We start from the raw sequence: 20,439 nt of genomic DNA, 5'->3' as shown, positions 1-20,439 counted from the left end.
AAATTTTGGTAATGATAAGAATATTGTTAGATAACCTATCTGAACTTATTTATTACATTACTATATCTATCTATGTATATATTTGTACACAAAATAAGTAATTTAATAAAGTCTAAACAAATCAAATCAAATCTTTATTAATAAGTTTAATAACAAAGAGTTACAAGTTACAAGTCTAAAATTAAGATGTCAACAGTAATAAAATAATTACATAACTTTTTAATCCAAATAGATTAGTATTTCCACCGAGATTAGTATTGCGACCGGTCTGGCGTAGTTGGTAGTGACCCTGCCTGCTAAGCCGCGGTCCCGGGTTCGAATCCCGGTAAGGGCATTTATTAGTGTGATGAACACAGATATTTGTTCCTGAGTCATGGATGTTTTCTATGTATATAAGTATGTATATCGTCGCCTATCACCCATAGTACAAGCTTTGCTTAGTTTGGGGCTAGGTTGATCTGTGTAAGGTGTCCCCCAATATTTATTTATTTATTTTATTTTATTTTTATTATGTCAACTCACACAAAGTATCCATCTGACACTACCAAGACACTAATACTACCAAGGGTTTTAAATACGTTTCGTTGGTTCGATCGTTTCGATAGCGGAAAACTCAGCGTAGGGGCTCCAAATTACCAAATAAGATTATTTATGGACCAAAAATAAGGTAATATTTACCTACTGTCATTATTAAAAACGCTCGGACTTTTGTGGTAACAACTTCATTGCATTATAATTGGTTCATTAAAAATGTATTGACCTCTGAGACTGAAATGTAAATTTGACCTCACGTCACGCGATACAAAGTGGAACAATACATTGTTATGGTAATTCTTGTTTATCTGCCATATTGTTTTCGGAGATAATATGCGTTTTGTGTTTGCACGCAAAGATTTTTAGGCGTCCTTTGACCGAAAATTTTGTAGACAGGGAATTAAAAAAGGTCAGAAATAATAGGTACGTTCTGATAACTCTCCCACGCTCTGTTATTGATTCAAAATAAGATAGCATACCAAGATTACCAAGCGATTAAGATTTTATATCGATACGACTTTGGCAGCCTCGCCCATGCAACTGCTAATTATAAGTTATAGTCAAACCTCGAAGAAATTATATCGTTAACTTAATCCTTGCACAGGCAGGTCTATCAAAAGCGTAGCCAACCTAGCATAATCTGAAGGGTACTTCCTAAATAATGCCTCACTAATTGTTACTTCTCTCCGTTTCAGTGGCGACTGGGTACGAATCCGACCGCGAAGAATGGAGGAGCAGCCGCTCGCAGTTCTCCACGACCGCCTTCGACAGCCTCGCGCGCCCCACCAAGATGGCCATGGCCCTCACCCTCCGCAAACCCCCCAGAATCGACCCCCCGCCCCAATACTACCGGCTGCCTGACCCCAAACCCAAACTCACCCCGCTCCCCTTCCGGCCAAACAACTTCCTCCAACGACCACCCAGGCTCCCTAGGCCAACCGAAGTAAAAAGAAACATCCTTACCACAGACCATCGCAAATACACCTCCCTCCAGAACCTGGACTTACCTATGAAACTAAGCGAAAAGAAACCTGAACCGAAGAAAAACTACTCCAACATATCCCATAGAATCACAGGTTTAACCAATAAGCTGAGAGACCTGGGCAGTCCAAGTAACACAATAGGTAGGTTCAAAGCCCAGTCACACAATGATGTGGCCAATCTAAAGCCAGTACTGAAGACTAGAGACGGCCATGATGGCTCAAAACGGTCCGTCGTGAGGACTTGCAGTGCTGAACCGCCAAAGAAAGTTACTTTCAGTGCTTTTGCCACGGTCCAAGTGGTTTAGTTCGTAGCTGTATTTTAAATAGTTTAAGCAATGGCTAGGCCGGGATTTCTGTGTAAATACAAATTGTATAAAGTTTGGAGCAAATAGAACTTTTTAAAAGTTAGTTATTTAGTCAAAACTATGTGTATTTTTAGATGTGTCTTAACTTTGTCGTAATTATTTATTGTTAATGTAAAATGTATTTCTTTCTATTGTACTTCTACTTTGCTCCATAGTTACAGTGTGACTATTGCACCGCTTATATCATTATACCTTTAGCGTTACTTATCTTGTTTATATACTTATAAGTTACTTATATTTATACTTTATTCCTAATTATTTATATGCATAACGTTGATAAATGAGCTACAGAGAAATCCGATTGTTGAGCAAGTTCAAGTGGCTCTAAAATAATTTCCTATAAAGAAAACACAGACAAAATAACTAAAAAAACCGGCCAAGAGCGTGTCGGGCCACGCTCAGTGTAGGGTTCCGTAGTTTTCCGTATTTTTCTCAAAAACTACTGGACCTATCAAGTTCAAAATAATTTTCCTAGAAAGTCTTTATAAAGTTCTACTTTTATGATTTTTTTCATATTTTTTAAACATATGGTTCAAAAGTTAGAGGGGGGGGGACGCACTTTTTTTTCCTTTAGGAGCGCGTATTTCCGAAAATATTAATATTATCAAAAAACGATCTTAGTAAACCCTTATTCATTTTTAAATACCTATCCAACAATATATCACACGTTGGGGTCGGAATGAAAAAAAATATCAGCCCCCACTTTACATGTAGGGGGGGTACCCTAATAAAACATTTTTTTCCATTTTTTATTTTTGCACTTTGTTGGCGTGATTGATATACATATTGGTACCAAATTTCAGCTTTCTAGTACTAACGGTTACTGAGACTATCCGCGGACGGACGGACGGACGGACGGACGGACGGACGGACGGACGGACGGACGGACGGACGGACGGACAGACAGACATGGCGAAACTATAAGGGTTCCTAGTTGACTACGGAACCCTAAAAAATGAAAGAATTACAAAGCAATAACCTTACAGCTGTCCTACAACACACAAAGAGCCTATTATACCAATAAAAACTATCAAATAATGTAAAAGTGGGCAAGAAAATGAATATATGTAGTAAATGAATGAATTAAAATGCGCCTGATAGTTATAGGTCACCATTCCTGTGGTTACCAAAGTGCTACGTGGTGTCATGATTGTGCCAACATTCTTCGCAGTATTTGTTCAAATATGTCTCTCTTGTTTTTCTACTCTGAGAAAAGTATTGTTACACGAAGATCTGTGGCAATTTGTCATAGCTGAAAGTTACAAACGGCATTTTCTTTTCAACTTGTCATAATAGACAACGACTGCCACTTGTAATTTGTAACTTTTAACTTTGAGAAATGGACCACTGGGGGCCAATTTTTTAATTTCGTGCGCATGATTTTGTCACCTGAAAACTATCTTTGGAAAACACTGTTTTTAAATACTATCTCTATTAAGAATATTTATTTACCTCTTATAATCAATTATATTAGTAAAATTGAAATGGCTAGTAGTACTTACATAGGTACTTTATTAGAACGAAATTTTACCGCTCAAAGTTCAAAAATCGTCCCCTGAGCAAATACTGCGAAGTGTGTAAACACCACAATATCGTGATGAACAGAAATGCCACCAATCTTTGTGAGAGAGATTGCAGTCGGACAGTTTCGGACAAAATAATGAAAATGGATTGTTATTTATATATTCTATAAGAATATTTATGATAAGTAGCCATATTATAAGTATTTCAATGTGAATTGGTTTCTTATCTTGTGTGAGTCCTAGTCGATGCTTGCTTTTACAAAAAATGTGCAAAGATGGTTTGGAAGCTTGCTTTCTGTTTTCAATTAATTTTAATAATTATAATAAAATAATGTTTATTGACGACATTATGCGTGCGACTGATGCAAAAATGAATGGAAATTTTTGAAATTCGAATAGAAAAATGAAAGTTGTTTGTTAGCTAAGTTTATCGCGTGTAGATATACCTTTATTCTTATATTATGTATACTAGTATACAAATATTAAAACATATTAAAGAAAGAACAAATCACGTGATAAACTGTGGCATTCTGGGTGGTCATTCATAAATTATGTCACAAAAATATAAGATTTTGGTTAGCCTAACAACTAGGTATTTCTGTTAAAAATTAAGCCAATACTAAAAAAAGTTTTTTCAATAAAAAAAAATACGAACTTTTTTGCTCTATACTCAGGAACAAGTCGGCAAAATTTTGATTTATGCTCGTAATTCTAAAACTTGAGATATACTGAATGTAGAACTCTCTGTTGTTTTTTTTGGACATAGCCTATGGATGATTTTACCCACGCATGACTGTGATGGCACTGAATAATATAGGAGCTTTTATCATAAGTAAAAAGTCATAATAATTACTATTAATAATGAATTTTAGAATTATAATTACTAAATCTATTTTCATAAGTGTGCATTATTCTTCATATTTTCATTTTATTGTGTTTGAATTGTTAATTAATTGTAGCTATTTCTTTAGACTTGTTTGAAACAATAAAAGTGTTTTGTTAATTTCTTTTTGAGTTTTGTTTTTTAAAACTTTACCTAGGTACCAAAAAATATATTTCGAATCAAATTACACAAAAACATATTCAGAGTATGCTGGTTCAATTCCGGCTGGAGCCTCCAGTAACTTTGTGTTACGTGTTCTTGAATATAAACTATTTGAACATCTAGCAGCCGACATTTGACTTATATTGACCGGGATATAGACCGTGATTACTTTTTGGATTTTTGTCGAGCTCCCGATATTTCGACGCAGTCCTGGGCTCCCGGTCCTGGGCTAATCTCATCCAATTGTGACCCGCAGTTTTTCGTATGTCGTCTACCCAACGAGCCAACGGATGCCAGACACTTCTTACATTTGTTAGCGGCCACTATTCCGTTAACATAATTATGTAAGTCTAATGAAAAAACCGGCCAAGAGCGTGTCGGGCCACGCTCAGTGTAGGGTTCCGTAGTTTTCCGTATTTTTCTCAAAAACTACTGAACCTATCAAGTTCAAAACAATTTTCCTAGAAAGTCTTTATAAAGTTCTACTCATATTTTTTCCTTTAGGAGCGATTATTTCCGAAAATATTAATATACCTATCCATTTTCAAATACCTATCCAACAATATATCACACGTTGGGGTTGGAATGAAAAAAAATATCAGCCCCCACTTTACATGTAGGGGGGGTACCCTAATAAAACATTTTTTTCTATTTTTTATTTTTGCACTTTGTTGGCATGATCGACATACATATTGGTACCAAATTTCAGCTTTCTAGTGCTAATGGTTACTGAGATTATCCGCGGACGGACGGGACGGACGGACGGACGGACAGACAGACATGGCGAAACTATAAGGGTTCCTAGTTGACTACGGAACCCTAAAAACTCACATTTACCAAATCGAGTCATAATTTAGAAACCTCCTACCTTAGGTATTTAGTTTGAGTGATGTTCTTTTCTCTTTCCGATAAAGTAAGCCGTAATGGTAATCGTATACTTACAAAATTTGCATGTATGTATGCCAATACCGCACTCATGTGATGTGAACGTTCATTCTTTGCGAATGTGTACGTTATCAACAAATGCCACGCTTTATCAGTGGTCAGTGTTGTTCAAGACATCGTACGAGAAACAGGTAAGTAATTTTTAAAGCAATTTCTCATAACGATGGAGTACATGGGGTCAAATGAGCAAAGTGATAAAACAAAAATAGCTTTCATATTTTCTCCTGGGAGTCGATTGTGTATTTTGAGGGCACGATTTCATCACTCAAAAATCAACAAACGGCGAAATGTTAAATTTGAAATACGAACCAGGTATGAAAATTTAATTTCTATGAATATAATTTATAAGCAAGATGGATTGGGTTTTGAACGCACGGAACCAAGCGGTTAAACTTGAAAGATCCGCCCCTTGTTTAAGATTCTCGTAGGATAGGCCAAAAATTTGTACAATTTTATATATAAAAGTCAATATTTTCTTTTAATCAAATTTAAAAACGCTAATGAACATTTTAGTTCAATTACAGTCAAGTACCAGTATTTATTTTGTAAGAAAAACATAGGCTTCTAAAGCCCACTTGCACCAACCACTTAACTCAGGGTTAGTGGGCTGTTGTCTGCCAAATTCCATATAAAATGGTGGGTTAACCCTCGAGTTAACACTTCTTTTACGTTGGTGCAAGTGACCGTTGGTGAAGTGGTATGTTATAGGTACTATCTTGAACTTCATTTGTTTAATTCGTTTCTAGATAGCTATGTCTCTGGTAGCGCGCGCTTTCGAGTCGAGCAAGATCGTGCCTGATGTCATCCCGACGGCACCCACGGCCACCATCGGGGTAAGTCTTATTAAAAAATCGGCCAAGAGCGCGTCGGGCCACGCTAAGTGTAGGGTTCCGTAGTTTTCCGTATTTTTCTCAAAAACTACTAAACCTATCAAGTTGAAAACAAGTATTTATAAAGTTCTACTTTTGTGATTGTTTTTGATGATTTTTGATTTGTGTGATGATTTTTTTTTCATATTTTTTAAACATATGGTTCAAAACTTAGAGGGGGGGGACACACACTTTCTTTTCCTTTAGGAGCGATTATTTCCGAAAATATTAATATTATCAAAAAACGATTTTAGTAAACCCTTATTCATTTTTAAATACCTATCTAACAATACATCACACGTTGGGGTTGGAATGTACCTACCCTAACAAAAAAAAACAGTACATATTAGAACCCACTTTACATGAGATTATCCACGGACGGACGGACGGACGGACGGGGGTAGGGTTCCCTACGGAACAAAATTAGCCCACTGCGGTATCCCATTGCTGGGCAAAGGCCACCTCTTTGATTTTCAGTAAGTACCTCTCCCTATTTAGTGATCGGTCTGGCGTAGTCGGTGGTGATCCGGCCGGTTCGAATGCCGATAAAGGCATTTATTTGTGTGATAAACACAGATATTTGTTCCTCTGTCAATCCGTCGCTCCGTTTTGTCGTGAAAGACGGGCAAACAAACAGACACACACACTTTCCCATTTATAATATTAGTATGGTTATGTTGATCTCTGTAAAGTGTCCCCCGATATATATTTATTTAAATAATTGGTTGCTGTTGTAAGCTTACGTAACTACCTAAATACGTGCGTGTCTGCTCGTATTTTATTCTCGAGACGCGGATATCTTAATGATTATTATGATTATTTATGATGTATTAAAACTAAAAATAAAATAATATTATCTGATTACGATTATCCCATTAACATTGATTGATTGACATAATAATTATTATTTAACTGCTTATCACTGACGCATCATAAATACAATAAACCTATAGGTATAGTCACTTTTCCAGATTAATAATAAAGTTTTACATACCTATCAGTAGATAGTAACTCTAAACAGTAATTTTTAAAATAGGATTTATTTACGAACTTAAATTGTAATATTCTGAAAATTTAAGAAAGGGATTGCACCTGTTATTTTAGAGATATTGTCAGTACCAAATATGTACTCGATGTATCAATTTGTTAATAGGGCCTCTACGTGTGAGCTTCGGTTCGAAGGTCCGTAAAACCCTGGTTAAGGTCCGTAAATCACAGGATGGGAAAAACCAAATAAACTATACTTTTCGCCCAAAAACCAGCTTCAAATTAAAAAGTGCACTATAACAAGGGTGCTTAATTACGTACCCTTCAAATCCTTCAATAATAATAAGACAAGATAATAATGTCCGCGAGCATAAATCAGCTTCGGCACAACTCGGTCGACATCGGAAATTATACTTCTCACTCCAATTTACAAGTTAATGATTTAATTTAGTTCAATTCGGACATTTTAAAAATAAACGCGCGTGTCAGCCAGATTCTGAATCCTAGGCCACTTTAGAATCCGTCTTATCGAGATTGTGCAAATTTTGCAATTGAAGTCACTTTGATGCTTCTGTGACATGGTTCTACAGTGGCCTGGGATTCAAATTGGTTGACTGTACCTACTTAAGATTTAAGTATGAAACTCCCGAAAATATATAAATATTATATAGGCTATAGCCTACAATGCCACTGACAAGTAAATTACTTTCTCAGGCCTTCTGTGGCAGAAAATAATTGGTGCAAATTTAGCTTGCAACGAGCGAACTGTTTCAAATTGGGGTTTTTAAATTACGCCATTTTTGGTGCCTTACGCACAGTTATTTGGACTTACACGCAATGAAAGCACTTTTTAACAGTTACAATTTAAATAAGTGCAAACTACTTAATAAACACCACTGTGAGGCCCTTTCTCGAGAAAGCACCTACGCTGATTTGACACGATCATTAACAATTTTGCCGCAATTTCTTCGAGCTTAATTACCTACTCACTGTTGTTACAATAAATGTATAAATTTTGTATAAATCAGCAGTCATGTTCGTCGTTTACCCTTCGGGTTGGAAGGTCAGATGGCAGTCGCTTTCGTAAAAGTAGTGCCTACGCCAAATCTTGGGATTAGTTGTCAAAGCGGACCCTAGGTTCCCATGAGCCGTGGCAAATGCCGGGATAACGCAAGGAGGATGATGATGAGCAGTCATGTTCGTTAGGAAGTAACCAGCTATATCCTTATCATCAGGAGGCATTGCAATTTGCAGTAGGTATATACTCGGTATTGCCCTACCGAAATTACTAATTTCGTGTTCTACCTACAAATCAAGCTAATGTCAGAAGTGTTTAAAACTACCACCAATAGAGGGGCACATATTCATATGGAATGACTATATGTCTACCGTAAAATCTTGTGATTAGCTCCACCTCAATCTGGGAGCACGGTAGTGCTTCCGCCAAGACGAGCCAAGCGAAGCGCAAGGGCACTACCTACCTAATATATAGCACAGTAAATTTAATTGTATTGTATGAATTATTTCCAGTTGAAATAAGTGGCGTGGAAGCCGCGCAAGGGAACGAGATAGCCCCCAATCAGGTGAAGGACCAGCCCACCGTTACCTACGAGGCTGACCCTAACGCCTTCTACACACTCGTCTTCACTGGTAAGGCATGTACGTAGCCGAATGGCACAAACGTTCACGAAACGAAACAGAGTACCTTTCGCGGCGTTTCGTTTTCGTTTCGCGTCGCTGAAATGCCATTCAGCTACGGCACCAAGTCTAAAAATTCTGGTCCATTTTACCTAAAGACTGGCCGACAATTTTTAGAGGAACCTTTAGTTCAATAGTTAAAGGTCAACAAAGTAACCTTAAAGTTGATAATTTTCTGCACGAAATTGCAATCGACCGTGACAATAAACGTGTGAGACTTTTCTCGCACGCAACGTCAGAAGTTTATTAACGGATGAAATTATCATTTTTGACGATTGTCTGATGCAACTTTGGCATCAAGCGCAATTATATTTTAAATAAACAGTAAAGATTCTCAATTAGTACCACCTATAAATACAATAACTCTTGCAATGAAAAATAATGTTAAATCACAGCACGAAAGAGTCTGAAGAATTTATCATGAATGTTCGCGTTGGTTAGGTGTCCACGCGTTCTAGTTAAACAAATATAAAAAATAAACTAATCTCTTTCTAAACCCAAATCTACATCACCTTAGTCAATAATGAAAAATCCCTCAAAACAGTATAAGAAAAATACAAATCGCATGAATACAACCGGAGCAGATTAAAACTTTCGAAACAGCCCTCGTAATATGTCTGTTTCTATTTCAGATCCCGACAACTACGACGGCCCTGAACCCGTGTACCGCGAATGGCACCACTGGCTAGTTGGCAACATCCCTGGCAACAACGTGGCTGCTGGCGAGGTGCTATCTGGCTACATCGGCTCTGGGCCACCAGAGGGCACTGGCATCCATCGCTACGTGTACATCTTGTACAAGCAGCCTGGGAAACTGAGCTTTGATGAGCCCCGACTGACTAACAAGTAAGTTATGTACACCTTATAGACAGCAAAAGAGCAGACAAACCACCTAAGGAAGGTTTAAAAGATGGAAAAGGAAAAAAAACGTCCAATCTTTTAACTCATTCCATATTAGCTGTGGCAAGAAATTTGACTCGCATTTTACAAAATTAAAAGTGGACCATGGATATACGTGTAGGTAATACGGTAAACATTCTTACACAGATTGACTGAGTCCCACTCCCACGGTAAGCTCAAGAAGGCTTGTGTTGCAGGAACTCAGACAACGATGTATATAATATACAAATACTTAATATATACATAGAAAACATCCATGACTCAGGAAAAAATATCTGTGCTCGTCATACAAATAAATGCCCTTACCGGGATTCGAACCCAGAACCGCGGGTTAGTTAGCAGGCAGAGTCACTACCGATTGCGCCAGACCGGTCGTCAACATAAAAGTGTGTTCAGATATTTATGTTTTTGTTGTATGTGTGTAGATGTAACTGAACGTAGTACGTGTTAATAGCTGAACGCCTGACGGTTTATTAATGGCAAAGAGACATCTATCACTCCACGCACTAAATTCCTTCCATCTGCCTAAGTGTTTCGCAGTTTAAAGTACAAAATCAACTCGACATGATTATATTTCAGTGATAGTAGTGGCAGTTATATTTCGTGAACTAGTAACTAAGCAGTAGGCCTAGCACATGACTGCCGCGAGAGTATGTCGCCGCGAGAATCCTGTGCTAACCCTGCAGGTGAAAGAAAGTTGTCCACGTCACTTCTTTAAATTATGTTTGTATCTATGTTACAAAATGGGTGGACAAACAAAAAATGTACTTTCGACTGTCATTTGTTTTATAAAATCTTTGTAGTATTAAAAATAAATACAATCGTGTACCCCACAGATCAATCGACGGCCGCGCTGCGTTCTCAACAAAGATGTTCGCTGAGAAGTACAACCTAGGAGCTCCGGTCGCCGGAAATTTCTACCGCGCACAGTTTGACAACTACGTTCCCCTCCTTTACAAGAGCTTAGGTGTCTAATCTGTTATTTATCTTGTTATATTATAGCTAATAAACCCACCAAATACTTATTTTGTCTTTATTGCCATTACCATAGATTAAATATAAGAAGATCATACCATCCCATACATTAAAATGCGACCCCCTAACGCGCATACACTACACCACACATAGATGGCGCCGGAAAAAAATGTCTTGTAGCTTTCGATTTATACTTGTAGATGGCGTTAAGTGTCACTTTTGACATAGATTTATGGCTCGAAAAAAGTGACACTTAACGCAAATATTTACTCTATCAAACTTGTTTACCAATAAGTTCGCTAAGAAGTATAACTTCTGGTGGAAAATTTCTAACGTGCACAGTTTGAGAACTACGTTTCCCTGCTGTACAAGAGTGAGGACGTCTAATGTCTAACAGACGAATATTAAAACTTGCAGCGCTGGTATTTACGCTTAAACAATCTGGCATCCCACCTTATCTTGTGCGTAAACTTGAATGGAAGCCGAACCGAAAGGCCAGAGGCCTGCGGGAGAAACAGGAGCGTACCTTCCTTCCATTGTTTCGACTCCAGTCATTTAGAGGCAGTTTTCGTTATGCTGCATCTAAATGCTGGAACAATTTGCCGCCACCCATAGTTAACTGTAGGGTAAGCTGGGTACGGTTGTGACAATTTTGGTTTGATCGCCTACAATTTTGTAAATTTACCAGTTATCTGGGAGAAAAATCACTTTAATACTTAATTTGATTATTTATCTACCTAAAATTGATAAAAAATTGTCCCTAGCTACGCTGTATTAGGCATACGATCAAATTTTAAAAAAAAGGGAAAGTGTCACAACCGGCCACACCCCAAGGGCGGTTGTGACAGTGGTTGGGGTCGGTAGTGACAGGCATACAAAATACATCCAAATAGTTTTAATGACTTTTATTGTTACAAATAATTAACTGAACACAACATAATCTTCTTCTAAACAAAGTTAACAATCACTTTATGGCAAAAAAGCGAAAATCTGTGATCACTTCTCTTCTTAAAACTAATAAGGCACTGTAACATAAAACAGTTTTCTTTATAATCAGTCAAAATGTTAGCTTAACTACTACAAAATTTTAACAAAACTGTAACACAACAAAGAAAAAATAAACATTTATAAATATACCAATTAAACATGTGACAAATGTGATGGGGACTATCACCTGCGCACTACTACGTCACAACCGTACCCACAAAATTTGTCACAACCGTACCCAACGCATACTTTTGAAAACAAAAAATGACCATGACTGAGCAAAAAGATCTGCATTAAAAGTAATTACTCGTAAGTAACTGCCAATGTTCAAGTTATAACAAAAAAAAATAAAAGGCAATCTATCTGTGTACAAATAACCGTAATTACAAAAAGAAATCGAACAAAAAAACTTACTTTTGACTGTCGAAAATCAATGTGGGCTCCTGCTTACGTTACCGTCGCACGCCGGTTGACGCAACACTGGCACCTGGCACACGCGTTTAGACTTGCATGCCGCTTGTCTTTCCCCTTGCACCCCTCCCCGCGATCCGTATAGTTTCGCTGTTATAGCGACTGTCACTACCGTACCCTGGCACAATCGTACCCAGGTTACCCTAAGTCCCTGGCGGTTTTCAAAAAACGTTGTAAGGCTTATTTACTGGACCTCCAGAAGGAAGTAACATACACTTTTGGTTGAGACTTTTCTCTTTCGCGCTCTTTACTTGATTCCTAAAAATATCACTCTACGACATCATCTCTCTTTTTATCATCTTAAGAAAAATATTTTTAGATAGTACCTAATTCCACACACCTTGCATTTGTTCAGATTATGCTATCCTGTCCGAAATGGCGTTAATGTTTTTACTGTTAGTTATTAGTTAACTAGCTATAAATCTGGTGGTGGCAGAATAACAGCGTCCGTTGCTGGCAGTCCTTGTGGCCGCTGCGCCTCGAGGCCCTCTGGCACAGACATTAGCTGAGCCACCTACCTTTTCAATTACTTAGTTTGTAAGCATGCCTGTGTACTTTTATAATGTACCTGTGTTCAAACTTTTGAATAAACGTCTTTATTATTATTATTATTATTTCGGAGTCCAAAATTGTCCATTTCATTTTTACATTAGATATGCATTTTCAATGCAATTATTCATAGGTTCCTAATATGGAATAAAAATTTTGCGTTACTTTATCAAATGATAATCAGCTTATTTGTGTGTTGGTAGTAACGAATTAAATTTATTTGTATACTTTTTGAAGAACAAGGTGACGGGCTCCTTAGTTACATAGTGGTTACATTAAATATTTAAAGCAAAGGAATGGCATCTATCAAACGGGATCTGAAGAAGTTGCCTGCGATTGGAGTCCCTAAGCAGAACTTTTTCACGAACTTCTCAAGGGAGAATTTTAGTCGTGAAAGACTCAATCTGAAACAATTGAATAATTATTTTAGTGTGAACTGTGTACATGCATCAGGTAGGTAGTATGGTAATAGTGTGGTGATCTATACCATAGATTAAAATACAAGAAGATCATACTATCCCATACTTTTTTTTTTGGGACACCTTACACAGATCAACTTAGCCCCTAACTAAGCAAAGCTTGTACTATGGGTGCTAAGCGACGATATACATACTTAAATAGATAAATACATACTTATATACATAGAAAACATCCATGACTCAGGAACAAATGTCTGTGCTCATCACACAAACAAATGCCCTTACCGGGATTCGAACCGGAATTCGGCTCCGCAGGCAGGGTCACTACCGACTGAGCCAGACCGGTCGTCGAACATTAAAATGCGACCGCCTAAGAACAGTAAGAACGCGCATACACTACACACACATAGATGGCGCCCAAAAAATGCCTTGTTGCCATCGATTATTTGTAAATTGGCGTTAAGTTTCACTTTCGAGCCATAAATCTATGTCAAAAGTGACATTTAGGTAACGACATTTACAAGTATAATCGAAAGCTACAATACATTTTTTGTGGCGCCATCTATGTGTGATGTAGTTATGCGCGGTAACATACCCAAACTACGTGACCATATTTCTGCCGTTTTTTGCCTCCCTCCCCCCTAGGTGACCAAGCGTAGTATATGCCAAGATAACCCCCTGTAGAAGTGTAGATGCTTACATAAGTGGAGACCCGAAATTGAGTTTTTTGGGTTGTTTGTACACCAAGAACACGTAGCGGTGAAAGGCGGTGACCTGCGGAGAAATATTACCAATTCTGAAGAAAATGGGCCATTCAGAACAACTCAGTTAAAAGATATTGCGAAAAAATCTTTTAAATCGAGGTTCCGTTCTCGACTGTTTCCTCCTTCAAAACTTAATCAATCGTAACGAAATTTGAGAATCTGAATAAAAATGAAGTTTTTTTTTGGCTAATTTTTACCAATTTTAATTACCACATCTTTTTTGCGCCGTAATGAATAAGGTCGTTTTTGGAATTTTTTGATGGGCTCTAGCGTCTTTAAAAATAAGAATATTAAAAAAAAAAAACGGTCCGACACAGATAAAAATAATTGTAATCTGTGTTGAAAAAATCATTGCTTTGCCACCGAGTGAAACACAAAATTTTTCACCACACCAACACGAACCAAAACCCAGGGAGGAAATAGTCGAGAGCGTTTGTATTGGACAATTAATTGGCCCCTCCTGTATCGTTTTAAACGTATGGTTCAAAATTTGGTGTCCCCAGCACACATTTTAATAAAAAATAAATAAAAACCCTTTTCATTTTTTTATTTTACCACTTTGTTACACATTGGTACCAAATTTTAGCTTTCTAGTGCTAACGGTCACTGAGACTATCCGCGGACGGACCGACAGACATAGCGAAACTATAAGGGTTCCTAGTTGACTGCGGAACCCAACTACTGTGACTACTTTAAAATAGCACAAGTTGAAATAGTTATTTTAATTAGAAGATGACTTAACTTGTGTGAATTAGGTTATGTAAGTACCTATAATAAAAACCTAAATCTAAATTAGGTACCGTAAAATCGGGACCGATCCCGCATAATCCGGGGCAGTTACCGTAAAAGTCCACTTATCTATAGCTAGTTATAGAAAAGTCACTTTAGATATCTGTAAAACCCTAACATAACTAATAATGTTCCTAGTTTCTACATTTTTTTCTTTTTTTTATTGAAATTTAAAAAGTTGATTTAAATTGATAACTTCACTCACAAATACTGTTTTACAACTACATCAACCTGTACCATTTAATATGTATAGAATAGTGTTTGCTAAGTAATTACTCTATCGTACTTTTTTTTATTATTTAAGTTTTATGAACATCAGTGACATCAGTCTTGTGTGTGACAACCTTCAACAGTTGCATAGTACTTTGTGGATAATGTTGTTGATTGTACATATAATAACACTTACTGTAACAGTTGTAATACCCCTTGTACAGTTGTTTGTTATCCTTAAATAAATTAAATAAAAAGTCGGGACGTACCGGTACCGGTGGAGGCGTAGGGCCGACGTAGAAGGTCAGGTCTTCTCCAGCAGCTACATTGTTGCCGGGGATGTTGCCGACGATCCAATGATTAAATAACCTGAATATTGGCAGCTCTGGAGAGGGGGCGTCGGGGTCTGAAATTATGTTTAAATCATAGATGTCCGGTCTGGCTCTAGTGACCCTGCCTGCTAAGCCGCGGTCCTGGGTTCGAATCCCAGTAAGGGCATTTATTTGTGTGATGAGCACAGATATTTGTTTCTTAGTCATGGATGTTTTCTATGTATATATTAATCTATTTAAGTATATCGTCGCTTAGCACCCATAGTAAAAGCGTTGCTTAGTTTGGGGCTAAGTCGATCTGTGTAAGGCGTCCCCAATATTTATTTATTTATAGAGGAATAAGTAAGGGAAGAGTGGTAACTCCATACATCAGTAAATGCGAGTTATTTGTATAGGCATACTTAACTTATATTAGTGACATCTAGCGACAATCACTTTGCCCAACAGAGGATTCGGCAAAATTCAGCTATTCGCGGTATGTTATTATCACTGAGCAACAGATGATGGGCATTATATATGTATAATGCCCGGGCAAACTTCGGATATTCGATGTGTTATTATTACTTTGCCCAACAGAGGATGGGCATTATGTATAATGCCCGGGCAATTTAATTATTTGAATAGTTATTATCAAACTGCGCACTCACAATGGGCATTATTCATAATGCCCGGGCATTATGTATAGTGCCCGATTTATCACTTGGTCCATAACATATATAATATCACTCCATCGTAGGCCATGTATTTGCCTTTGGCTAGTCTGTGGCCAAGAGAAGGTAAGCTCATTTATAATTTAATATATAATTTATTTATTAGAGAAATTGATTGTACTTGATGTACGAATCTTCCCTTAAAGTTAAAGGAATTCAATAAAAACAGGGTGGACATATATAATCTCTCTAGACAATATCTCAAGACTCACCAACCAGGAAAACGATGTAGTATTTGTGAGGGTCGGCCTTCCAGGTGATGTTTGGTGGGACCTGGGCTTCGAGAGGGTTGATAGCGTTTCCCTTGTTTACGATCACATTGGGATACTTCACCTGATACAGTAATTAAAAAAAATATATTTGAGTGGCCTGACACTGACTGAACAAATGAGAAATAGTAATTATAAAATTGGAATGAGTAGATACCAATATCATACACCAGAGAAAAAAGGATCAAGTCTACTGGTGGCTGACCTTACGCGGCTAATGTCATTACCTCTAGACCACCCGACCGCCGTACATTATCTGGTGTAAGTATGTTATGTCTGAAAATTAGGCGCCTTTGACCAACTGTAGGGGCGAGCAACTGTAGCTGTACTGTACCTATTAAACGAATCCTTTACAGCAGGGGCTTATAGGGACGGCTGTCTATCATTTGTATACCTAGATATTATTCTGGCACGAACGAAGTGACACTAGTGATTTCCTTCCGATGCTTAGTTCATCGATAACTTACGTTATAATATGTCAATAATTATTATAATTATACATACATACATACATACAATCACGCCTGTATCCCATAAAGGGGTAGGCAGAACACATGAAACTACTAAAGCTTCAGTGCCACTCTTGGCAAATAAGGGGTTGAAAGAAAACGAAACTGTGACATTGCAGTGACAGGTTGCCAGCCTCTCGCCTACGCCACAATTTAACCCATATCCCATAGTCGCCTTCTACGACACCCACGGGAAGAAAGGGGGTGGTGAAATAATAATATTATAATTATGTCATTAATTATTGCCGTGGCAGTGAATCTTGAGTAGATTCATGTGCTCTGCCTACCCCGCTTAGGGAATATAGGCTTGAATTGATGTGTATAACATTAATTAATGTCACATGGTGAAAATAAATGGAAAATATTAATAAAACGAACTATATTTTAATAGTTCACATAATTTCTTACATGACTATTCAAGATTTTAGAGATTATTATTAAGGTCCGTATCCGTTAACCGTATGTATGGCTGTGTATCGATAAAAGGATTGTCGATGTTTTTATTTTGTCAAGCACTAACAATTTGATGTGCGTGCCTGAAAAATATCTAGGTAGGTATAATCATTTGTCACCATGTCTAATATGTCTATCACGTTTTAACATGTACCTATGAGCAAAAGTGACGAATGATATGACAAGTGACAAAAACACAACCATGATACGGTCACAGGACTACTGCGAGAGAGATAATGCCGCTGCCGCGCTTACATTTATTTTTCCTAAATAAATAAATAATAAATAAACTAAGTAGTTCCAAATTAAGCAAAGCTTGTAGGTGTAATGCTAGGCGACGCGACGATATACTTACTTATATAGATAAATACATACTTATATACAGTCAAGTGTAAAAATATGGGTGCGTACAACTTATCAAAAATATGTCCCATAGCACTTTATGTCGGCGGAATAAGGTCTCGGTACATATTTTTGAGCGGATAAAATCGATACGTATTTTTGCACTTGACTGTACATAGAAATAGTAGTTAGTGGACTAATCCCAGTAAGGCCTAGTTACTCTTCGGGTTGGAAGGTCAGATGGCAGTCGTTTTCGTAAAACTAGTGCCTTCGCGAAATCTTGGGGTTAGTTGTCAAAGCGGACCCCAGGCTCCCATGAGCCGTGGTAAAGCCGGGATAACGCAAGGAGGACGATGATTGATTAGGTGGTTCCTTAGTTAAAAAAATAGGAAGTTACGCAGGCAAGATCCTTCGGAGGCACCGGGATGACATCGGGAACAATACGGCTTTTGATGAAAACCTTCCGCACAGACGAACACTCTTTCGTTGACACGTTTCCATTACCCGCTACCAAACAAATGAAAGAATATATCAGTATCCGAAACATTTTTCAAAAAAGGAACAGAAATTTTAAAAAGATACAATTTAAATTAAGAATGCGTTTGATCTGGTGATCGGTTGGTGCAATAATATTATAAATATATTTATGTTCAGGTTGAGTGCAATCGTTTAAGAAATAGTAATAATATTATTTGATTTTTAATTACTGAACGTGAGTTCTAACTGTTCTAAGGTGCCTTATATTATCGTTTATGAATTTAACTGGTTTCAGAACGTGCAAAGTGTAGTGTTGTACTAAAAATTGTGAATGTAGACTGTTTTCGAATTCAATACTAGATAAAAACGGTTTGGATTATTTTTGCACGTATTTTAAAGAAGACATATTATATACATAATACCTTGCTGACATAGCTGGGCATTAACTCGTTAATCCGTTAATCGTTAATTAACGAAGTTAACATTAACTAGTGCCTACGCCAAATCTTGGGATCAGTTGTCAAAGCGGACCCAGGCTCCCATGAGCCGTGGCAAATGCCGGGATAACGCAAGGAGGATGATGAACGAAGTTAACATTTCGATTAACGGATTCACTTTTAAGTTAACTCTAAAAAATGTTAACGTACTCGTTAACTCCGTTAAATTTCTCCGAGTCCGTTAATCGTTAATTTAACAGGGCAGCGCCGCGAAAAACGCGCTACTATAAAAGCCCGAAGTACGGAAAATCCTAGGATTTAACCGGTAAATCCCAGCTTTTGCTTATTTGGATCGCCAAAAGCCCAAATATTACCTAAAGAATTATTGTTCACGTGGGTTCGCTTTTCCCAACGTTGATTCGATGAATCCTAAGTTTTGCCAAGGCAACTGTTCTAGATTATACTGTGGTTCTAGTGACAGGGCAGCAAATTCGAGCCCAATTTAAGACCACATTCTCTTCCCTAGCTTCTACCCGGCTTCCGCCTGCTGTGATCTTGCAGTTCTCCTGACACAGCTCTTGGCAGTCACCGCCTTCCACATGTAGTCTAAGAGTTCAATAGGCTTGCTGTACTTCGGGCTTTTTATAGTAGATTACTGATCCAACTAAATATATACCTACAGTAAAATTATTTTTTTGTCACGCGTTAACGGATTATCGATTAACTTTAACTTACGTTAAATTTGTTGAAATGAATCGCTTTAACGAGTTAACTTTTTTAATAACGGATTAACGATTATCGAAGTTAAATATTTGATTAACGGTGCCCAGCTATGCTTGCTGATGCCTTCTTGTTTAGTTCCTCATTTAGTGTTGAAGAGAAGTAGTTTAGCAATAACTGCTTGCGATTTTCAATCCATAGGTTGTAAATTGTTCTATTCTTGATTTTTGACGACCGGTCTGGCGCAGTCGGTAGTGACCCTGCCTGCTACGCCGCGGTCCCGGGTTCGAATCCCGGTAAGGGCATTTATTTGTGTAATGAGCACAGATATTTGTTCCTGAGTCATGGATGTTTTCTATGTATATAAGTATTTATATATTATATATATCGTTGCTGAGTACCCACAACACAAGCCTTCTTGAGCTTACCGTGGGCCTATTTATTCTATTCTAAAGCTCTCAGATCCCAGATGATGAGTATTAGGTAATTTAGGTAGGTACCTACAATGTTTGACGTTCCTTTATAGATAAGATAATCACTTAAAAAAAGGGAAAAGTGTCATTGTGATGCATTAGAAATTTAAATTTAAAGGGATGACTTTAAATCGTCAAGAGTTATGAATTCCCTCTTCGCACGTGTATCGTAAGGTTCCCCTTGTTTTGGAATAATTTTTCAATCGAGAATTCTTTTTGGCATAATCTATATTGGCATAATTCACCTTTCGCATAATCTGTTATGGCATAGTATAGTTACGCATAATTTGTCTAGGCATTTTTTGTTTGTCCGAATATATTTCATGCATAAAGGTTATTCGCCGAATGGTTTTTATGCATAAATTATTTCTGCATAACATGGTTTAGTGGAAATTTACTACGCAGAATTTTTATCATAGGTAATACTACTATATTAATGTTGCAGTTCTAACCTAACCTAACCGAAATTCTTGACAAAATGTTTTATTTGTTGAGGTCGCAGTTCTAACCTAACCAAACCGACTCTCTTAACAGCATTTAGTATGGGTGGATATTCTGATTTTAAGAAATATGCCAAATACAATTATGCGAATTAATTTTATTCATAAAAACAATCGGCGTAAACAGAATTATGCGAACTTATTTTCGGACAATGTGTTATTCGTATTATTTTCGATTATGACAAATAAGTTTTCTGCCAAATT

At 37.4% G+C, this 20,439-nt stretch overlaps 3 protein-coding genes across 3 annotated transcripts in view; 2 read left to right on the top strand and 1 right to left on the bottom strand.

Moving 5' to 3' along the window:
* The window catches only part of LOC125236255, a 162,807-nt gene extending 160,559 nt beyond the window's left edge, over positions 1 to 2,248 (top strand). Inside the window, exon 3 of the mRNA XM_048142945.1 lies at positions 1,230 to 2,248. Coding sequence (XP_047998902.1) covers positions 1,230 to 1,822 — 593 coding nt within the window. The 3' untranslated portion in view covers positions 1,823 to 2,248. The remainder of the gene's footprint in view (positions 1 to 1,229) is intronic.
* A 3,161-nt stretch (positions 2,249 to 5,409) lies between these two features.
* On the top strand, positions 5,410 to 10,874 carry LOC125236449 (protein D2-like). Its single transcript, XM_048143259.1, has 5 exons — positions 5,410 to 5,526; positions 6,142 to 6,232; positions 8,782 to 8,901; positions 9,582 to 9,795; positions 10,686 to 10,874. The coding sequence occupies exons 1-5, from the start codon at positions 5,410 to 5,412 to the stop codon at positions 10,822 to 10,824; spliced, it is 681 nt and encodes a 226-aa protein (XP_047999216.1). The 3' UTR covers positions 10,825 to 10,874.
* Positions 10,875 to 13,025: 2,151 nt separating this feature from the next.
* LOC125236847 (protein D2-like) lies at positions 13,026 to 18,223 on the bottom strand. Its single transcript, XM_048143782.1, has 5 exons — positions 18,026 to 18,223; positions 16,268 to 16,388; positions 15,283 to 15,419; positions 13,951 to 14,024; positions 13,026 to 13,235 (listed from the first exon to the last, which is right to left on the bottom strand). Exons 1-5 carry the CDS (start codon positions 18,173 to 18,175, stop codon positions 13,115 to 13,117), a joined length of 603 nt encoding a protein of 200 aa, XP_047999739.1. The 5' UTR covers positions 18,176 to 18,223; the 3' UTR covers positions 13,026 to 13,114.
* Between the last annotated feature and the right edge of the window lie 2,216 nt (positions 18,224 to 20,439).

Source organism: Leguminivora glycinivorella, chromosome 19, assembly GCF_023078275.1.
Source record: "Leguminivora glycinivorella isolate SPB_JAAS2020 chromosome 19, LegGlyc_1.1, whole genome shotgun sequence".
Taxonomy (NCBI): Eukaryota; Metazoa; Arthropoda; class Insecta; order Lepidoptera; family Tortricidae; genus Leguminivora; species Leguminivora glycinivorella.
This window is presented reverse-complemented; position numbering and strand designations above follow the sequence as displayed.

Coding starts and splice junctions, on each gene's coding strand:
- LOC125236449 (XM_048143259.1), top strand. CDS start 5,410: ATGCCAATACCGCACTCATGTGATGTGAACGTTCATTCTTTGCGAATG. Junction 5,527..6,141: donor AGACATCGTACGAGAAACAG/GTAAGTAATTTT, acceptor ATTCGTTTCTAG/ATAGCTATGTCTCTGGTAGC. Junction 9,796..10,685: donor GAGCCCCGACTGACTAACAA/GTAAGTTATGTA, acceptor TGTACCCCACAG/ATCAATCGACGGCCGCGCTG.
- LOC125236847 (XM_048143782.1), bottom strand. CDS start 18,175: ATGTTTCGGATACTGATATATTCTTTCATTTGTTTGGTAGCGGGTAAT. Junction 16,389..18,025: donor CTCCGAAGGATCTTGCCTGC/GTAACTTCCTAT, acceptor TTACTGTATCAG/GTGAAGTATCCCAATGTGAT. Junction 14,025..15,282: donor CTACGCCTCCACCGGTACCG/GTACGTCCCGAC, acceptor ATTTCTCCGCAG/GTCACCGCCTTTCACCGCTA.